The sequence below is a fragment of the Cloeon dipterum genome, chromosome 2, assembly GCF_949628265.1.
Source record: "Cloeon dipterum chromosome 2, ieCloDipt1.1, whole genome shotgun sequence".
Taxonomy (NCBI): domain Eukaryota; kingdom Metazoa; phylum Arthropoda; class Insecta; order Ephemeroptera; family Baetidae; genus Cloeon; species Cloeon dipterum.
In genome coordinates, this window is record NC_088787.1 from 26,300,736 (window position 1) to 26,319,774 (window position 19,039).

At 38.7% G+C, this 19,039-nt stretch overlaps 3 protein-coding genes across 8 annotated transcripts in view; 1 reads left to right on the top strand and 2 right to left on the bottom strand.

The window, feature by feature from the left end:
- Nep3 (Neprilysin 3) overlaps positions 1–18,970 on the bottom strand; it is a 36,788-nt gene extending 17,818 nt beyond the window's left edge. The window contains exons 1-15 of one of the 4 annotated variants that reach the window (XM_065480022.1): positions 18,810–18,968; positions 18,318–18,422; positions 17,096–17,176; positions 16,653–16,806; positions 16,273–16,485; positions 15,516–15,796; positions 15,364–15,462; positions 15,135–15,305; positions 14,914–15,062; positions 14,635–14,857; positions 14,457–14,580; positions 13,649–13,805; positions 13,412–13,590; positions 13,157–13,303; positions 12,286–12,779 (exon numbers count right to left, since the gene is read on the bottom strand). In XM_065480022.1, the coding sequence (XP_065336094.1) occupies positions 12,463–12,779; positions 13,157–13,303; positions 13,412–13,590; positions 13,649–13,805; positions 14,457–14,580; positions 14,635–14,857; positions 14,914–15,062; positions 15,135–15,305; positions 15,364–15,462; positions 15,516–15,796; positions 16,273–16,485; positions 16,653–16,806; positions 17,096–17,176; positions 18,318–18,383 (2,361 nt within the window). In that variant the 5' untranslated portion in view covers positions 18,384–18,422; positions 18,810–18,968 and the 3' untranslated portion in view covers positions 12,286–12,462. Of the gene's footprint in view, positions 1–12,285; positions 12,780–13,156; positions 13,304–13,411; positions 13,591–13,648; positions 13,806–14,456; positions 14,581–14,634; positions 14,858–14,913; positions 15,063–15,134; positions 15,306–15,363; positions 15,463–15,515; positions 15,797–16,272; positions 16,486–16,652; positions 16,807–17,095; positions 17,177–18,317; positions 18,423–18,512; positions 18,754–18,809 lie in introns of those variants that run through there. The other 3 variants (XM_065480023.1, XM_065480024.1, XM_065480025.1) reach the window with 3 other exon arrangements.
- alpha-Man-Ia (alpha-Mannosidase class I a) lies at positions 166–5,490 on the top strand. The gene is made up of 10 exons (XM_065480029.1): positions 166–743; positions 869–1,034; positions 1,360–1,460; positions 1,536–1,754; positions 1,811–1,990; positions 2,050–2,263; positions 3,700–3,924; positions 3,981–4,144; positions 4,459–4,695; positions 4,860–5,490. Exons 1-10 carry the CDS (start codon positions 516–518, stop codon positions 4,974–4,976), a joined length of 1,851 nt encoding a protein of 616 aa, XP_065336101.1. The 5' UTR covers positions 166–515; the 3' UTR covers positions 4,977–5,490.
- LOC135937001 (hepatic leukemia factor-like) lies at positions 5,474–9,850 on the bottom strand. 3 transcript variants are annotated; one of them, XM_065480040.1, is made up of 7 exons: positions 9,487–9,850; positions 7,662–7,807; positions 7,499–7,601; positions 6,066–6,248; positions 5,890–6,015; positions 5,711–5,835; positions 5,474–5,653 (listed from the first exon to the last, which is right to left on the bottom strand). In XM_065480040.1, exons 1-7 carry the CDS (start codon positions 9,617–9,619, stop codon positions 5,567–5,569), a joined length of 903 nt encoding a protein of 300 aa, XP_065336112.1. In that variant the 5' UTR covers positions 9,620–9,850; the 3' UTR covers positions 5,474–5,566. The 3 variants fall into 3 exon arrangements, with proteins under 3 accessions (XP_065336112.1, XP_065336111.1, XP_065336113.1); XM_065480039.1 differs by having other exon boundaries at positions 5,887–6,015; positions 9,487–9,849; XM_065480041.1 differs by having other exon boundaries at positions 5,711–5,848; positions 5,909–6,015; positions 9,487–9,848.
- Positions 18,971–19,039: the final 69 nt, after the last annotated feature.

Consider the following 19,039-nt stretch of genomic DNA (forward strand, 5'->3'; position numbering starts at 1 on the left):
GCAATATTCCCAGTATGTACATGTATTGTTAAAAAATAATATAACAATAACTTAATTCGGAGCAATGAATCATTATTTTGATAAAAATGTTTGACGGGCTAGTCTTCAACCGGTTTAAAATGAATTCTCAAAAGCAAGGTTGCCAAGTTGGAAAATATAGAGCATGAGCAATGAGGAGCTACTGATTGTGAGAGCGAGCACCACCTCATCTCGATTCTTTCGGGCTATCATCTGCTGCCGCTACCCAGAGCCGTGCGACCATTATCACCCGTAGACAAAAAGCTGTCAGCAGAGCGAAGACCGTCTCGCTGCGGACTTCGGTTCGCCCGCTTAGCCTGCCCTGTCACCTCCAACCCTTATACACTACGTCAGCAGCGAAATCACTGCCAACACTCATGACGGCGGCCGCCCCGTCTGAATCTGGAGGTTGGCATTTTATCGGGAGCCCCGCAAGTTAACGGAGGCAACCAACAAGTCTATGTGGACACGCGAACTTTGCTCCTTCTAGCTGAACGATGCCTGGAGCAATCATACCCCAGTACCAGCGCCTGGGTTCGAGCGTACCCGTGTCCGTGATTCGGAGATCGCTGCGGCCCCGCGAGAAATGTCTCATTCTGCTCGTTTTTGCTACATTGGGCATAGTGGTTTTTTGGGCTTTCTTCTACCTGCCCGAGTACGGAAAGGTGTCCTATCAAGTTCAGAAGGCTGGCGCGGACCTTCTTTTGCCACCTTCAGAGAGCAAGGTATTACTTGTTGCGACTGCAATTGGATTCTGTCAATGTGATAATGTTTAACTTAGACTTATTAATAAATATGTATTTTTATATATTGCATAAATCAGAAAATAACACTCATTATTTATTTTTAGCACGGCGAAGCAGAAGATCCCCACAAAAGAGATGACATTGAAAAACTGAAAATTAGAATAGAAAATGACAGCGATAAGGTTTTGGACAAGCCTGAAGTGAAAAGGGATTCAACAGAGAGATCATTGGACCAACCAGAAGTAATTCAGGCTTCCGATCCCTCAAAGGGTATGGTATTCTCTTGAATGTTTAATTCATATTATTTTCTGTTGAACATTCCCGAGGCAATTTGTCTTATTTATTATATATCTCTCCAGAGCCAAAAACAATATATTAATAATATTATTCAATGTCACAATATAAACTTTGCATAAAGTCGATCAAAATTTTTTTCCATATAACCACCAATATTACTTGTAATTGAAAAATCATGGACAGCATTATATGCATATATGAATGCACATAATGAATTTAATATTTTAAGGTTTCTTAGAAAAATACAATTATCCTAAATTGCAATTATTTATCATTAAATAATCATGGGGAATTACAGATCTAGGCGAAAATTTGATTCCAAGATCAAGAAGCCCAATGTTAAATGGTGGGGAAGACAGAGATGATAAATCTCGCGAGAGACGAAATGTTGTGAAAAAGGTAAGTTCATGCAATAATTGCTGAATGCTTTGAAAAGGATATTAATTTTTCATTTTCATTAATAAAAAATATCAGATGATGCAGCACGCGTGGGAAAATTATGAGTTATACGCGTGGGGCAAAAATGAACTACGACCGGTCACGAAGCGCGGTCACAGTGCTTCAATTTTCGGTTCAGCAAGCTTGGGCGCCTCAATCATTGACGGGATGGACACCCTGTATATCATGGGGATGGATGCAGAGTTCCAGAAGGGACGAGACTGGATTGCTCATAATCTGAATTTGGACAACGTGGTATGATTATTTTTGTCACCATTGCTTCATTAGACTACTGTCATAAATGTTTTAAGAGTGCTGACTTGTCCGTGTTTGAAACGAACATTCGTTTTGTTGGTGGTTTGTTGACCCTCTTCTCCTTCACTGGTGATTCGATGTACAAAGATAAGGCTGTTCACATAGCTGACAAACTGCTACCTGCATTCAATACTCAAACGGGAATTCCCCTGGCAATTGTCAATTCTAGAACTGGAGTAAGTTTTTTAATTTGAGCTTAAAAAAGTTCGTTTCAACTGACATTTTTGGTTCCCAGACCAGCAAAAATTATGGCTGGGCAAGCGGTGGTAGCAGCATTTTGTCCGAGTTTGGAACGCTGCACATGGAATTCACCTACCTCTCTGACATAACGGGTGATCCCAAGTACCGAGAGAAAGTTGACAGGATTCGCGATGTGATCAAGAAAATGGATAAACCAAAGGGACTCTATCCTAATTACATCCACCCCAGGTCTGGAAAATGGGGTCAAGGTAGGTTTTTTGGGTTTTTCTGTTGAAATTCCCTTGGCCGAGAAATACTAAACATGAAGGGAAGCTCATTTTATTGATTTCTACAAAAGACTCCGGGCTAGACATCTGAGCTAGCTGACTCCTTTTCTTGTGCCACCAGCGGCCGACATTTTATATCAGCTCAGCCAGCTGTGCTGCGCCAGCCAGCCAGCCACAATTTGCATCTTTATCATGATGTTTAATCATTTTTTCATTTCACGTGCCCCAATTGAGTTAAAAAAATTCGCGTCGTTCCTTGTTTCATGCAAAATTTTTCTTACCTAGTTGTTACTCAATAAGTCGATTGTCTTAAAAAAGCGGTGTTTTTCGTGTTAATTGCAAACTTTTGTAACTCGATCGGGTAACTCGCAATTTTTCCAACGTGTAAACCGATTTTCACCAAATTAACTTCTTTTGTCTGAAAATTTTGTTGCTCATCCTTGTTCCTTAAATGTTAACTTCAATTATGGCAATTTTTTAAAAAGGAAAAACACAGTAAAACTTGATTAACTTTACTTTGTCATTCATATTAGAGCACAAAATGCAACTTACAGATAACTAGAGTTTGTCAAATTTGCAATACGCAAAAATGAACCACTCTCTTTTAGCGCAAAAAAAACAGCTGGATAAACCACTAGTTTTGGGGTTTTCCGCATTTTTCCAAACTCTCAGTAAAGGCAACATTTCGCGTCAAAAAAAATCAGAAATTTTGGAAAATTTCGATGATCAAGTGTTAAAATTTTCGGTTTTTTGGTGAAACTATAGTGTATTTTTACTGATTTTTTAAAAACTCATATGTCTATTGATATGTGTTGGTTGAGACCAAAATTCTGATGGCAATTATCACTATTTTGAATGAAAACTAACAATTTTGATTGGCAACAACAGCTTTAACGTTAGCCTTCAGCTACTACTTTATATACAGTACATGCATACATTAAAATTATCAGTTTGCCAGAGAAATAAACGCTGAAGGGCGTTGAATGACTCAAAGTCTGTGACCAAATACTTTCTTATCAATAGACAGAACAAACAGCATAATGTTAAACCTTTGACTTCTTTTGACTTTCTTTGCAAATAAAAATCGCAAGAATATCTCTCATTTGATAACATTTTTCTTTGATATGATCAGTTGTAAACTATTCTTAGGGGGAATAAAAATTGTAACCTCTTCTTTTGTAAAATTTTCTGTTCCAATCTCAACTTTTCAATCATTATTATTGGCCTTGTTGTTTATAGTATATGTTGCAAAGATAAATAATTACACTATTTTGTGTTTTGTGCCAGAAACATCTGCTGCTGCTCCTATTGCTCTACTCCTTGCTATGTTAAAACTCAACTTTTAACTTCTATATTATGCACTTCAAATTAGTTATGGAAACTGTCAGTCATCTTTATTTATTTCCATTAAATTGCAGCTCACATGTCCCTTGGTGCCTTGGGTGATAGTTTCTACGAATACCTACTGAAAGCATGGCTGCAGTCCAATAAGCAAGATGTCGAAGCGAGAATTTTGTATGATGATGCCATGCAGGCCATAACTGAGCACATGGTCCGCACCTCACAAGGTGGACTCATTTATGTGTCTGACATGAAATTCGACCGACTCGAGCACAAGATGGACCACTTGGCCTGCTTTGCTGGTTAGCTATTTCTTAATTGTTGTTCACCTGCAATTTACGAATTTGTCATTGTGTAGGTGGTTTGTATGGACTTGGAGCCAAAACACAGCATAACGACCAGTTCAGCAGACACATGGAGATTGCTGAAGGAATAACAAATACATGCCACGAAAGTTACAGCAGATCAAACACCAAATTAGGACCCGAGAGCTTCAGGTTCACCGATGCAATTGAAGCCAAGGTAATTATCTGATAAGAAATATTTAGTTACAGAAGCTGCATTTTATAGATATAAAGCGTTGTTATCATGACAGTGTACTTTTTATCAGTGTTTGTTTTTATTTAGGTACTATTAACAAATTACACAAAGCTTTGATTGAGGCTCAAGTATTATAATGTGTAAAGAAATCTAAAAGATAGCATTTTAGAGTCATGTTAAAATTGTGATGAATTTATTAAATTCTTAAACGCTCATGACGTTGGATTGTTTAAAACTACATGAATTTTTGCGCGAGACGTATTTGAAGTAAAAGTGTATTTGTTTTAATTTTTCAGGCATTGAAAAGCACTGAAAAGTACTATATTCTTCGGCCAGAGACAGTCGAATCTTACATGATTATGTGGCGACTCACCAAAGAGCAGAAATACCGCGAGTGGGGCTGGGAGGTGGTGCAAGCCCTCGAAAGGCACTGCAAAGTCGAGGGTGGCTACACTGGAATCAAAAACGTGTATTCGGACGATCCGCAGAAGGATGACGTTCAACAAAGCTTCTTTTTAGCAGAGACTTTAAAAGTGAGTACAGACCCCTTTAATTTTTGGTGATACAATCATTATCAAGTTTAATATTATGGAGGTTTTCATTGGAAACCTTTGGTTAATTTGTTCTTGATTGTATTTCCGCTTTTTAATTCCTCGCCCTGGTACGGTTGATCTGATGGAGACGAATTTTGTTGCAGTATTTATACCTGTTGTTCAGTGACGATAACTTGATATCACTAGATGAGTGGGTGTTCAACACTGAGGCGCATCCCTTGCCTATCAAAGACGTGAATCCGTACTACCGCGCCGCTTAAAAATGCCAACTTTTCTCTTCATCAACTTCATACATTCCTAACAATAACAAAGAACTCGTTTGTCTCTGTTAGCTGTGTGGATATGTTGCTTTTGCACTGGCGGGCAGTAGGTCGTTTTTAAAACCACTAAGAGACTTTTAGAAAAGATAAACGAGAGATTCACTGCAATACTGCTGCTGCCGCTTATATGTACTTGTTTTCCGCAGTCTTTCCATTTCAACCATTGATATCCTACAGACGAAATTAATTTTGACACCTATTTAATTGTGTTTATGATGCAGTCATGGACAGGGCTGCCTTTTCAGTCAATGCAGATTCCTGTTTGCTTGTAATTCAAGATATTCGTTTTTTAACGCTGTATATTATTTTTGGAATTGAATAAGTTTATTTAGTATTTATGATACAACATTGGTATAAAGATATTTTCAATTTGAATGATATCACGTTTGCGTGTGTGAATCTGGGTGAATTTCTTAAATGACTGCGTGCATTTGAAATAAAATTATTACATAAAGTTTAATCGTTTCCTTGACATAGAAACACGGATCATTAAGCAACTTTGCTGGTGACAAATCTTAAACATTTATCAATTAGTCTTTCTGAGTCTTCTCTAACTTCAATTTCATCAGGTTGTTTTCCTTCTTGAGTTTTTCAATCTCTTTCCTCAGGAATGTGTTCTGAAAAGCGCCAATCATTAGCTCGGTTGACAGAAAGTTAGGGTCGTTTGAGCAAACCTCTTTCTCCAAGAATCCTGCGCGCAATGCAATCTGGTTTTCTTTCAATCTGCGGGCATCCCTCGAGCGTTTGGCCGCGATGTTGTTTTTGCGCCGCCGGGCCCAGTATTTGTCATCTTTCAAGTCTTCAGGGACAAACTGCAGTTATATTTAGTTGAAATTTATTCAAAACGAACCACATTGCAATTCTGGGTCAACCTTCTTTCTGGACTTCTTCACCATGACCTGAGGCTTGAGTTCCTCGTCAGAAAAGACTCTAGTTCGCGGGTCAAACTCGTTGCCGCTCATGGAGTAATACATATATGCTGAAAACACGGTTCAACGTTTGAGTTAGAGAATAAATTTTAGAACTTACAAGAGCAAATCGGAGATTCTGGCTCGTCTTTGCTGGATGATGAAGTGAGAGAGGAACAGGCGTTGGACGGGCTCTCGCTGCCTTGGTACTTCATCGGATAATCTCCCTTGCCATTTAGAGAAAGCACCTCTGCAACCACCCCAAGTTTGGCTGCATTTTCTGAGTAGCTCTGATGCGAATCTCCTGGAGTAAAAATATCAATCAATTTCTTGGCTCGTGAGTTAAAAGATGCGAAGTCAAGAATTTCAGACTCGTTTATCAAAGAGATAATTAAAAAAGTGGAAAGGGTGACCTTTTACAGTTTATTGCTTGAAATACTTAAGTTTTTTGTAATTAGGGGAAAATTTCAAATTCCATTTAACTGCTAGCCTTAAGACGAAAGCAGCAAATATTTCAAAAAATAAATAAAGCTAAAAGTTGTGTCTTCCCTGAACGAGAAATTTTTAAAAAAGAATTACGATATTGTATTGCAACTCAATAAATTTTAGCGGCCTGATGAAAATGATGTTTTTACCGGAAAATGTTTAACTCTTTTTTACTCCTACTATTAACTTCTCCAATTGATCTTGCAACTATATGATATTTATTTTACTCATCAAAAATTTTCTGTTAGTCAATCAAATAAAAGTTGAAAATTTATAACATCTACCCATGTCACTTGAACTTACGGGTATGATTAAGTTTTTAAAAATGATTAAGTCTTCAAACAAACTGACCCAGTCGGCCTTCATTTTAACATAGTTTTAATCCATAACTGCAAAAAATACGTCCAGCTAAATTGAAAATATTGCACGCGTGCAATATTTTTAGCAAAATTTCTCATAAAAATGTTAAATATTTTCAAAAGCTGGAAATTTTATCAGAATTCTAAAGTAAGAGAAATGTCATGAGATAGGCTTAAATTGAGTTAAAAGTGTGTCAGAAACTATGGAAATTGTCCTCTTTTAGGGCGAAAAGTGTAAAAAAAATCCAAAGATAAACATTTCAAGGAAATACCCTACATTAATATTAAAATAGGTCAGGAAATACACTCTACTACTGGTGCAAATAATGTGATCTCAAAATTCCTATCTTCATTCGCAAACCTTGCATATTTTCTAATTTTAATAAATTCTCTTAGCTTTTAGCTGATATATACAATCGTAGCGATTTTTAAACTGAAAAATTCACTTTAAGAAAAAAGAGACCATAAAAGTTAAGCATGCATGTATAAATCCGAAATTCTCACTTTTTAATTCAACGCACAACAAATATCCTTAGGGCTCCTAGTCCGAGTCCTACATATATACAGATAATTTACTACATATAGGAGGTTTACGAAAAAAATAAGCCTGAAAATCTGAAAGGAACTGAAAACAAAAATCTGATACATTAAACAGGAAAGACAAATTACAAACAAACGTCTTGAAAACAGTTTTTAGCTGTATACTCACTGTCAATTTCATTCCTTTTCCAATTTTGTCCGTTCTCGTTGGAGAAGACGGATTGTTCCAGGGGAATGCCATTTTCAGACAGGAAGTCGTCCAAATCTATGTACTGTTGAGGGAAATTGGAAAGTTAGTGGATATTGCATCTTGAACGAAGTGTGAGACTCACTTGTGCTCCAATCCTGAGGTCAGGGTTGTGTGGAATGTTTTTGTCCCAGATGCAAGGGCCAAGGAATGCAGACTGCCCGGCGCACACCCAGGCACTTTCATTCACGTCCTCTTTGACTTTATTTTCCATGTCGCCGACAGATTTCACTAAAATGGCATCCCCAAACAAAGTGATGTGATTAGATCGTGAGCAGGAGGCTTAGTTTTTGTTGGGGGTAGGAAATTGAGTTTGAGCGCCAAGGCAACCCTTGACCTCGAAATTTCCGCTACTGAAGCGCCTGAAATGCAACTCTTATTGCAACAGGCTGCACTTGAATTGCACGAGGCGTACGTGCAATGGAGTACGGATATATGCAACCTGATATACGTTGCATTAACCGCTACCCCATATCGAAATTCGCGGACGGGACGAAAATAAACATCACGATGTGTCGACAATGTGTGCTGTTGATCGATATTTATGCTAATAAAGGAATCTAAAATTAGCTCAGTTAGAATTGTACTCATCTGAAAAGCCAGAAGCATCTGGGCGGATATAGGTGCCAATCCACCGCGGCATTGAATCCACCGGGATTGGTGACTGGGGGGGTCGTTTAAACGATTCACATTGAAATTTTAGAGGGGGAAAACATTATTTTAAAAAATTTGATGAATTTTAGTGTCGCAGTTTTGATAAAGTTTTATTTCTCCAATTTCATTCAATGGAGACTCATGGTATCGGGAGTTTTTGTAACTTTATTTTTACAATTCAGCCTATGTAATTGATGTTAGAAAAAAATGGATTTCATTAAAAATATGTTCATTTCTGTAAGACGCAAATTATGTTGGAAATATTTTCGCAGCAACGAGACAATAAAAACAGCAGCCCTTGAATGTCATCAATAGCCTCTGATTGAAGCCGCATTGATATAGCCTTTATAATTCAATAAGCGAATTACAATTTGCATTGAAAATCAACGGCCTTGGACTGTACTTGCAACAATTTCTTCTTGTTTATTAGCGGCGGTTCGCGGCAATTTTTCTGTTTTGAAACGCGTTGTCGTGTCGCAAATCTTTACATCTCGTTACGATTTCCCTACGCCGCGTGACGGACGCACGTTTTTATTTTCTATTGAAATATTCATTGTTTTGCTTTTCAGTTACTCCGCCGAAGGGGAACCTTCAAACTTTAATAAATAATTCGGAGCGCAAATTTAAATTTATCAGGGTATTCAGGACAAACGTCTCTCTCGATTTTTCTGAAGCACAAAGTCAACCTTTTGCACTTACGCTGAGGATGCGTTACTGAAAACCATATAATTGGATTGTCAGCTAGAACGGATAAAAACAGACTATTGTAGAGCAAAAGAAGCTCCATCAAAGTTGATTTGCCTTACAGTTCGTTTATTTTTTTCTGCTTTTTTCAAAATGATTGATCCTGTCTCATTTTTATGGAAAAATTTATTCAACTATTTTCAGTTATGTATTTGTTACGCTATGCAATTAAACCAGCACACATTAACTTTCCGAAACAAAGATTTTGATGAATGCCCTCCAAAGATAGAAATAAATAATGCTTGTCATTGAAAGATTTCCACTGAAAGAAAAGTGTTGAATTCGGAGTACGACGGCCAAATAGCAAAGATCCTAGTTTAATTAAGTCTATGCCGTATGCGCGCAATTACTTCGCCGATATTAAATTGATATATCGTGTGGAAATAGCAGAGTACAAACGGTTGCTAGCCGGCGAAAATCACAGAATCTTCAGCTCGCGGCAAATTATTTGAACGTTTTACATAACAAAGGTGGCAAGTGGAGAGGAGGTGCAGAAAATCGAAAAATATCACCTGCTATGTGTTCCAAAGTCCTTTGCTGCTGGGCCTGGAAACTCCTGGGCCATTGCTGTTGGTCCTGGTGTTGAGGGTAGCTGTTGCTATTCGACTGGCATGAAATGTCAGTGGCGTGGAAATTAGAACTCATATAAGTTGGGCCAGTCCGTGTGGTGCGACTCTCGCAAGCGGTGCGCACTCAACAAGGGAAGATGCTGAGCGCCGAAACACTAACAAAAAGACGTGCGACCAGTGCTGGGAAATGCGGCCGAATCGGGCATATCTATCTTTGTTTCACCGCGAGACAGACTGCGATAGAATTCCCGTGCTGCAAAAATGAGGATGGCGCTGAGTGAGATTCAACGTGACTCGGAGTAGCTTTTTTATTATGTGCCCTTCGTCACGTGGAGCGAAGCATGTGCGCGAAATACATATTATTGTTATTTACCCCCTCCTGCCAGACCGATGCCTGATCAATTTATCTGCGCACTCTGCCGCGCTTTCCGCGCGGACGACGTGCGTTTTTCCTCCTTTCGAAATTTTTGCTGCTTTATTTCGGCCTACCTTTGCGTAAGCCGCGTTTTTGCGCGGAAAAAATGATAAATGGCTTGACTAGGCCGGACCGGGGTGGCGCCCCCGCTCTTGCCGCTTGTTGGCTGCGTACGTATGAGACATGAGACCTGTCCGGCTTCGATCGTTTCTTCTCTAATATACTTATTTATGTACTCGCGGCTAACGGACTTTCCCTTTTTCTCTGCAACTAATATGCCGCGATTTGGTATCTTGTGCCACAAACGCAAAATGCACTAATTCCATGCGGATTGTCGAGGTCGCGACCGACTTCCCAAATAATCAGGCACTTCTCTGATCAGCCGGATAACAATCTGGCTGGTTCTGTCACTTCTGTATGAAATTTGGTCAATCTCAAGAGATCAGAGGAAATATTTTGTTGCCAAAATTCCAATTGTCACCATTTTTACTTCTGACGCAGAAAAATTTGATACAATTTGAAAGTGTAGGCACAAGTGGACAGAAAACAAAACGACCCTAAATAGCTTGACTTACAGTAAAACGCATTTCGATAGGCTAATTTTTAATTGTTCTAACCCATTTCCGGCCAGAGGAATGATTCAGAATAGAACTCCTATACAAAAGAGAGAAGTTTCATTGTGTTTATATGTGTGGTTCATTGTCAGTGCGGCGTGATATTACTTTGAAAAGGATCGTTTTTGCTTTATTTTGCTAGTGCTGATCGCCATTTCTTGCTTTTAAAAATTAATAATAAATGTATTTATTGTATTGATCATTGCTAGAATAAATATGAATAATAATAATCATAATTTAATCCAACGTCCATTATAAGCATATAATTTATACTTAAAATTAGCATAGTAACGCATTTTTAAAGCTTGTGGGAATTCCTTTTCCCTTTTGTGTTCTATAATACAAAAATAATACTTTCAGGCCAATTCTAATCAAACTTTCGTTAAAGTTTGTTTGTATCATCGCTTTATTTTAAAATCGAGAGAGCTCGTATTTATTTGCATACTGTCTCTAGAGTGGTGGCTTTACGCTGCAGTCGCTCCACAAAACAGCGAGCAAGCAACACCGTGGCCCGGCACGTGCCACCCTCCCAGTTACCATGCCAATTAATTTGAATTTTGCTCCTTTCAAACAGGCTCGCGTTTGTTTTATTTTGGTCGATTCACTCGCCCCTTCAATTTCAGTGTAAATGAGAGGTTAACTTGTCAGTTTCACGCAGCAAATTTATTGATTATATATTACCTTGGTTCTTTTCCTCATAGTTTAACTAAAATGGACGCTGTTTAAAAATTAGCATGCCCGAAAGACTATAGTTGTTACATTTTAGTTGATCTTATTTCTTTTTATTGTGCAAAATATTTTTTTTGCATTACCAAATCATGAGAATCAGTCATGAAAATGAGCGCAATATCTTTCGTAGCCATCAAACGATGAGCTTATATTTAAAGTCACAATTTTTGCTTCGGTTTAAATGAATAAAAATCAGTAATAACTCACCACACAAAACGTGCACAAATTTTCCCCCTTTAAGGCACGTTTCTCTGTTCAACAAAATATGTAAAAATCCGTGTGCGCCATAGAATATTGTTTACTGCGCATTAATTTCCCAACGAATCGTGTTTTTCATCATTTGCCGATCTCTCAAGTAGCTTGATTATCATTCATCAAGCAGTGCGTGTGTACGGCTAACTAATAATGAATAAATTAATGCGGTACCAATTGGATAATGCTCAAGCAGGGGGAACTATTAATGGCTCTTCTTCAGCTGTTATTACCCGTAAGATTTTGCAATATTACTCTCTTTGGATTCCTTAACTCAATCGTAGAACTAGGGCAATTTCATATTAGGTGTTTCTCATAGATTTATGAACATTGAAAAACAAAAGGATTCAGAGAAGTTGAAAGACTTTTACGCAGTTCATATGAGCTTTCTTGCAAAACTGAACAAGGAAAAATCATTTCCTCAGCAAGAAATATTTTAAGAGTAAAAGACTGGGTGTGATATTGAGAGAAAGGTATAGGTTTGCCATATTTCTCCCAATCAATCAAAAATTAAATTTTACTGAAGTGCGTTCCAAGTTCTATATTTGTCATTAATTTTTAATGTCGCACTCGAAGAATGATTCCGCATGCATTTACTATTGCAGTTTCAGCCCTCCCAATTATTTCAAGTTTCAAACTTTATTGAATTGTGTTTGAGTTATTAAAGCCAATAAAATACATTTTAATTCCTATAGAAAATCAAAACTCAAGGGTTATTTAATAAAAATATAATTTTCACACAAAATATAGATTATAGCCTTTATTTTGTCTCGCAGAGTCAATTAGAAATAAAAGTATACTAGAGAACATTGATCGGTCAAATGACTTAGAATACATATTATAGGTTCACATTTACGCTCCTCGCCTCCCTCTTTCCCTCGCTCCTTTCCTCCTGGCGTGACATTTAATTTACCAAACAGAGCACTTCTCCTTTGGGTTCATGGCGCTGCCCACTGGGCAGTTGAAGACGTTAGCAAACTCTTGGAAGTTGGAAACTGGCCCGTTGACTCGGAATCTGGACGGCGAGTGCGGGTCCTTTTCAATCTGCAGTTGGTTGGCTTCGGGGGTGCTGGCCGAGCACCACACTTGCGCGAAATTCACGAAAAATAGCATGTTTTGCGACATTTCTCCCAGTCCAGGTAGTGGCCACTCATTCTGAGTTTGACGCCACTTTTGATACGCGTAGAAAGAGGCTTTGAGCCCTCCATTGTCGGCTATGTTTTCTCCTAAAAAAACACCAGAATCAAATTTAAAATTCATACCATTAAATACGATGAACTTTGTGCACGGTTGTTTAAATATCGTTATCTTGTTTTTCGTATCGATCTTGAATCTAATTAAAAATTAGCAAGTTCACAATCTTACAATAATGTCAATGGAGTTAAAAGTTTTAGCATTGCGATGACACAATCTTAATTTGATTTTGAATTGATAGCTTCAATTAAATCGAATCACTAATTGACACGTTTTTTTCTTAAAATCTTGGATGGGCCGAAAATATGCGAAGCTATAATAATTATGAATATCGCTCTTTTACATAAAAATTTATAAATTGGATACCGAGAGCGTCAATATTTTTCATAAAAAATCTTTATCATTTTACCCAGAGTTTGTTTTCCGTTTAAGTTGACGTTGTCCATTTTAAATGCGGAATATTGGTCCACGATGCACTTGGTCTGCTCTTTGAATTTTTCTATGGTGATGTTATTCCACCAGTGATTCAGATTTCCTTCCTTGTCATACTCGCGTCCTGTAAACACCGACCGATTTTCATTCATAATCAATCAATGGGCATATGGCATTGGAAATTTTCCCTTTAGAATAGGGAATTTGCATGCGGCGCTTGGGTTATACTCGCCTTGGTCGTCAAAAGCGTGCGTCAACTCGTGCCCCATCACCACTCCCATGCCTCCGAAATTAAGGGCAGCTGGGTTATTGACGTCGAAAAAGGGTAACTGCAAGATGCCCGCCGGAAACACGATTTGGTTTTTGGTCGGGTTGTAGTAGGCGTTTACGGTCGGCGGCGTCATGTCCCATCTGCGTTTGACAGGCAGTATATTAATAAAAAAATCGCTTCTATTTTTAGACATCATACAATGTTCGGTTGACTGGCTGATGCAGCTTTTCCAACAATTCTACCATGTTGAATTGGATGGCGCGAATATTGTTCTTGAAATACTGGTTGCCTTGAATTTCCAGTCGCTTGTACTTGGCGTCGAGCAACTCCGGCCTTAGAATGTAATCCGGGAAACCTTAAAATAGAAAAGCGGGGGAGTATAACACACATTCGCCTGTTGTTTTCGCTTTTATTGCTAAATTCAATTTCTGCATTGATCGGCCGTGCGATTTTTCGCTTTATGCAGCACTGAGGCTGACACTGATGGGTGTTATTTGTTTCTTGATCTGATAAGATTAGGTATATTCACGCGACTGTCACTCATTGTCAGAATTTGCAAATTTGCGTGTTTGTTTAATGCGTAAAAAACGAAAGTAAATATGTAGTATTGACGTCAAGTGTTTTACTTTCCGACGCAAAGTTTGTCAATTTTACTAACTTAATTTCAACCATCGTGATTATCTCCTCAGGATTTGATTCGCTCTATATTGCAGAGTTTAAATCATGAAGTAGTTGTAAGCTGATTTTAAAGTGTAAATTACACTTCTTTAAATATCAGTATCATAGTGGGTTGCAAGCGTCAACTTTTAAATAATATTTTTAAACCAAATATATTTATTTATAAGTTAAGCCCCCTAATTAAGAACAATTAATTAATTGTCTTCGCCGCTTTTTCATTTGCGTACAGGTACAATATTGTACCTGTACTTTTTTTGTATTTTTGTTTTAATCTTTTGATTCGTAAATTCAAGCATGAGGGAGTTAATTCAATTTAGTTTGTACTCACCGATCATATCTGTAATAGCATTGGCTTTGCTGATGGCCGCCTTCTTAGTTTCATCGTCCATCCAAGGCACTTTGTGTATATTAACCTTCAGAGATAGCCGGATTTCGTTTAGCATTGACTCGGCCTGGATTATTTCAAAACTTAAAATTCAACTTTTTTATATAATTTCCAATCTTACGAATGCTTTGGAATTGTTGTTGAATTTTTCCCTCACAAACATTGCGCCGACCGCATAACCAAGCACGGAATTTGTATCAGACACGCAATACCTCCAGGACTCGTCTTCGCCCTGAGTTCCTGTGAGGACCTTCCTCAGTCCTTTAAAAGCTTGTCTGAAGTCCTTGGACAAGTAGAAAGCCAATGAGTGGATCATTTGCCACACCAGGTAGTTGTTGATGACGCTGAGGATAATATCTACAGTAGTTATATTTTACAATAAAAAGAACACAATTTTCACTTTTTCCCGTCGTCGGTTTTGCTGTACTTGTCGATGATTTTGGTCAAATTCTGCAAGTAATCGGGAGCGTAGACGATGATCGAATCGTTGGGTGCTATTTTTTTGTTGACCATCTTGAAGGCTTCGTTGAAGTAGTCCAGCCAGTTGATCTGCATATGATATCGCATCAGAATTGCAAACGAGCAAGGGCGGGCGACGTTTGCCAGGCAAACGTGACTTACGAATGGTGCCAGACTCTGTAGTTCCGTCACTTTCATTGAGTGGTACAGTTTCTCATCGTCGCGTCGTTCCTCGGTTGGAGTGGTAATGTTGGCTATTTCCGTCTCAAAATCAATCACCTCCTGCATCTGCCTGGTGGTCGCGTTCTTTTCGCCGCCCAAAAGCGTGCCGATCTAAAAATCAATTAAATATTTATCCACCGAAATGTTAAACGCAGAGAGCCATTATTACATTAACCATATACTCCAAGTAGGCCTGCATAATTTTTGCATTGGTGGTTTTGTTCAGGTAATGCGCCGTCGTCGGAAGGGTCAGTCCACCTTGGTCGACCTGAAATTACATTCAGCCTTGGTCGCATTATTTGTAATTTTAATTCTGCTTACTTGAATGGCGTATCTGCTAGAGTTTTTGTCGTCCTCGTTGACGGCCCACGAGAATAGTCCGTTCATGCCATATTTAATTTGCAAGACGTGCAACGATTTCTGCAGTTGCCAATCTTTCACTTCAAATTTTCCGCTGACGTTCCAGCCTCCAACCTCGGTGAGTATCTCCTGCAACGGGGCCGCGCCCAGAGTCTCAATGGTGTTGTTTGGGTCCATGCAGGAAATGTAGTACATTTTAGCCTTGTCCTCGGCGCTGCTGCTCCGGTTCCCCTTTGGTTGCTCTGAAGAGTTGAAAATAATTAACTAGAATACATACTTGTTCTTAATTCATTCAAAAATAATTCATGATTGTGACGGTAACGAGCCGTAATTCTGTTGAACATGCAGATTCTTTGGTATTAAATTGAAACTGAACACTTCTCTGAGTGTAATCAGAATATTCGTAATGCGTATTACCATTCTTTAAGTTTTCTCTCTCGATTGTATGCTTTACGTAGATAAATAATGGTACTTTGTTTTACAAATGGAATTAAACGATCTCAATTTTCAATAATTTTCCCAAATTTTGACCAGGTGATATACAAATATTATAAAATTTACCTCCCAGTCTAATTATATCTTCCAAAAGCCCCAAAGCTCTCATCCATTGGAGAGCGGTGTACAAAAATTAAAATCGCAATATTTACCCGATTTTTAATGTCAAAATATAAAAAAGTTAGCATTCCTCAAAATGATTATTATTGAGGGAAAATTTTACCTAAAATCTTTTTAATGACTCTTTGGTTCTGCTGTTCAATAACGCTGAATGTGCCCCAGAGGGACTTGCCCTCAGGGATGACCGTGGTTTTGCTCCACCCACCACATGCGTATTGGTAAAAGTCTTCGCACGGATTGACGCTCTGGTCCATCGTTTGCAAAATCGATGCGGCGGCCGTGACGCACGCTGTTGTCATGCAGTACCCTTCGGCCCCTGTTATTTTGGAATAAAAGATAGAAAATCAGCAAGGAAACCCAGCAAGGAGACAAAGTATGCAACCGACTTGGCAGATGTGTCGGCACGGTTGCATACTTTAGAAAATTCGATAGTTTTTGCTCAATTGCTTGATTTGTGAAAAAAGTGAACTGGACCACTCTTACCTTTTTCCCTCAACAAATGGGAACCAACAAGGAGCAATTTTTGCGGATTGCCTCTGATGAAGATGCATATTATCACAACGGTAATGAACAAGAATACAACTAAGACTAGAAGTATCTTTTCCAAAGTGGTTCGTTGGTGGAAAAAAGTTGAGGCCTGCAAACAATGTTGAAATTCAAGAGTATAATAATCGATACAAAATTTCAAATCAGATTTAATAAATTGTGATTTCGTGGTAGCATCTACGATACATCTTGTTTGAGATGTATTAGTTTTTCTCTACTTTTAACAGGAACAAGTCATAATGTGAATTTACAAACAGTGCGAGAGCAGTAAATTAAAAAAATAATTAAAGATGATTTCATAGCTGAGAATCTGAAGAGTGCGATTCTTTATTTGTAATTAATAATTTTATTTACAGAAAAAGGGTCGTAAATATTCTCACCGCTTGCAGTGGGTTTCTATTTTTAGCGCGGCTGCTGAGAGATCCATCTCCGTCATCCGACTCAGCCGGCCGGTAGCTCACCTTGAAAACAGTCGAGAGATATTTGATATTGCACGCACATTTCATTGTCAATTACTCGCAACGGATAAGTTTACATTTCTTGCTGCTTTAGGTGACAATTGAGAATGTTAGTGGTTAGTTGGGAGATGCGCTTTTGTGGGGGAAAGTTGCGCAAAGCTAAGTTTCGATTAGAGCTGTAACATGGTCCGCAAGATAGTGTTCATTTTTTGCGTTCAACGTATTATATTTTTTCTCGGTATCATTTACAGAGAAGAGGTTCAGCTGTGGAGCACGCGCGCGTGCTGCCGTTTTGTTTGTTATTCCAAGTCAAATCACTTCCTTTGAGAAGGGCAGAAAGTGTTTCAAAAAATGAGTAGCACACAGGCCGAGGCGCCTGAATATTTTATTCAATTTTTGCTCTAGCAGTTGTGTTAAGGCTCAAATCAATGTTTTTACACCATTTTTTACACCCATTAGTTACAGGCCTGTATCGTCCAGGCACATTAGTCGCTATAAATAAATTATTGATTACCCGTTGCGTTGCTAGGATATGTATGGAGCAAAATGATATTTTTGCGCTGAGCTTATATAAAATAAATTTCTTGTAATATATTATGTTGAAAAATATTATATTATTATATTTTAATATATGGTAGATGCCTATGAAGGTTGTCAAAGAAAAATTTGTACTATTTCTTCTTATGCTCTTTGTACTAAAGTTCATACAAAAAGGGGTTTTGATAAGATATCAGGTGGAAGTTTCAAGAAAAAACACATTTGTCTGCAGGAAACCAAAAGTTTTAGTCGTTTTATTAACGTATGAGTAATAGGCATGTATTTTATCTGATATCCGGGCATCTGGCACAAAAGCTGTGGCGCGATTAAAATTTCACATTTAAGCTTCCGACCAAGATGTTGTTTTAAATTCAAAGATTATAATTTATAATAGAAACCTCATATATTATGCTACTACCGCGCTATGGTGCCCTGATTAAATATTTAAAAAATTTAAAAAATTCTTATAATTTATAATGGTAAAATTTTACATGAACGCGTTTATTTTAATAATAAAAAATCCTTCCTGTTAGTGATGAAGCGTAAAGACAATAAGCACGAATCAAAGCAAACTGAAGCTTAAGACAAAACAAAATTGGGAACTAACTTCAGAGCGGCGAAAGATGACCGATCCAAAAAAATCCTGGACCGGAGAGGAACCCCCGTGAGCCATGCTTAGCTAGCGGCGATCAGTCGTGCTCTTGAACTAAGGCTGAAAAACGAGCGTTGTTTGTCGCAAATTATCTGTTGTTGGTATCAAGAGCACAAGCGAGCATGTGTTGGGGGTTCTGTGTGACCTTACTCGTGTTTGCAGTCGGCAGCATCGCTCCAAAAAGCAGCTAACCAAATGCCAAGTACATGCGTGTGCTCTTGAGCGGAGCTGGAGGAACACGACCCGCGCGTATCTATCTAATTCACTTGCGGAGATGCTGGTGGGAGGAAGTGACAAAACGAGGAGCAGCGACTGCTTTTGCTTTTCGCTCCCATTACTTAAGCGCGGAAAGAAACTATAGGGAAACGGGTGTGCGCGTTTCGCGCAAGGACAGAGGCGGCGGATTCGAAGGCTTTGGTCCTATTGACATCAATCAGAGTGACGTACCTTGACCGCTGCCATCTTAGAGCTATAAGGATTGAGGTCCGCAGCCTAAGCCGAGTTCATTTGCATTTCTGCGACGGCGGCGGCGGCGGCGGGCTGCACTGCACTCCTTTGTGGCAGCGAGTGCGATCGATAGGCAACCAGCGTAACCCCTTGCTTAAGCCCCTGCCAGCCGCTAGCGCCTTGCTTACAACTGTTGCGCGTGCGATACCCGCTTTTCCTCAGCGTTACCG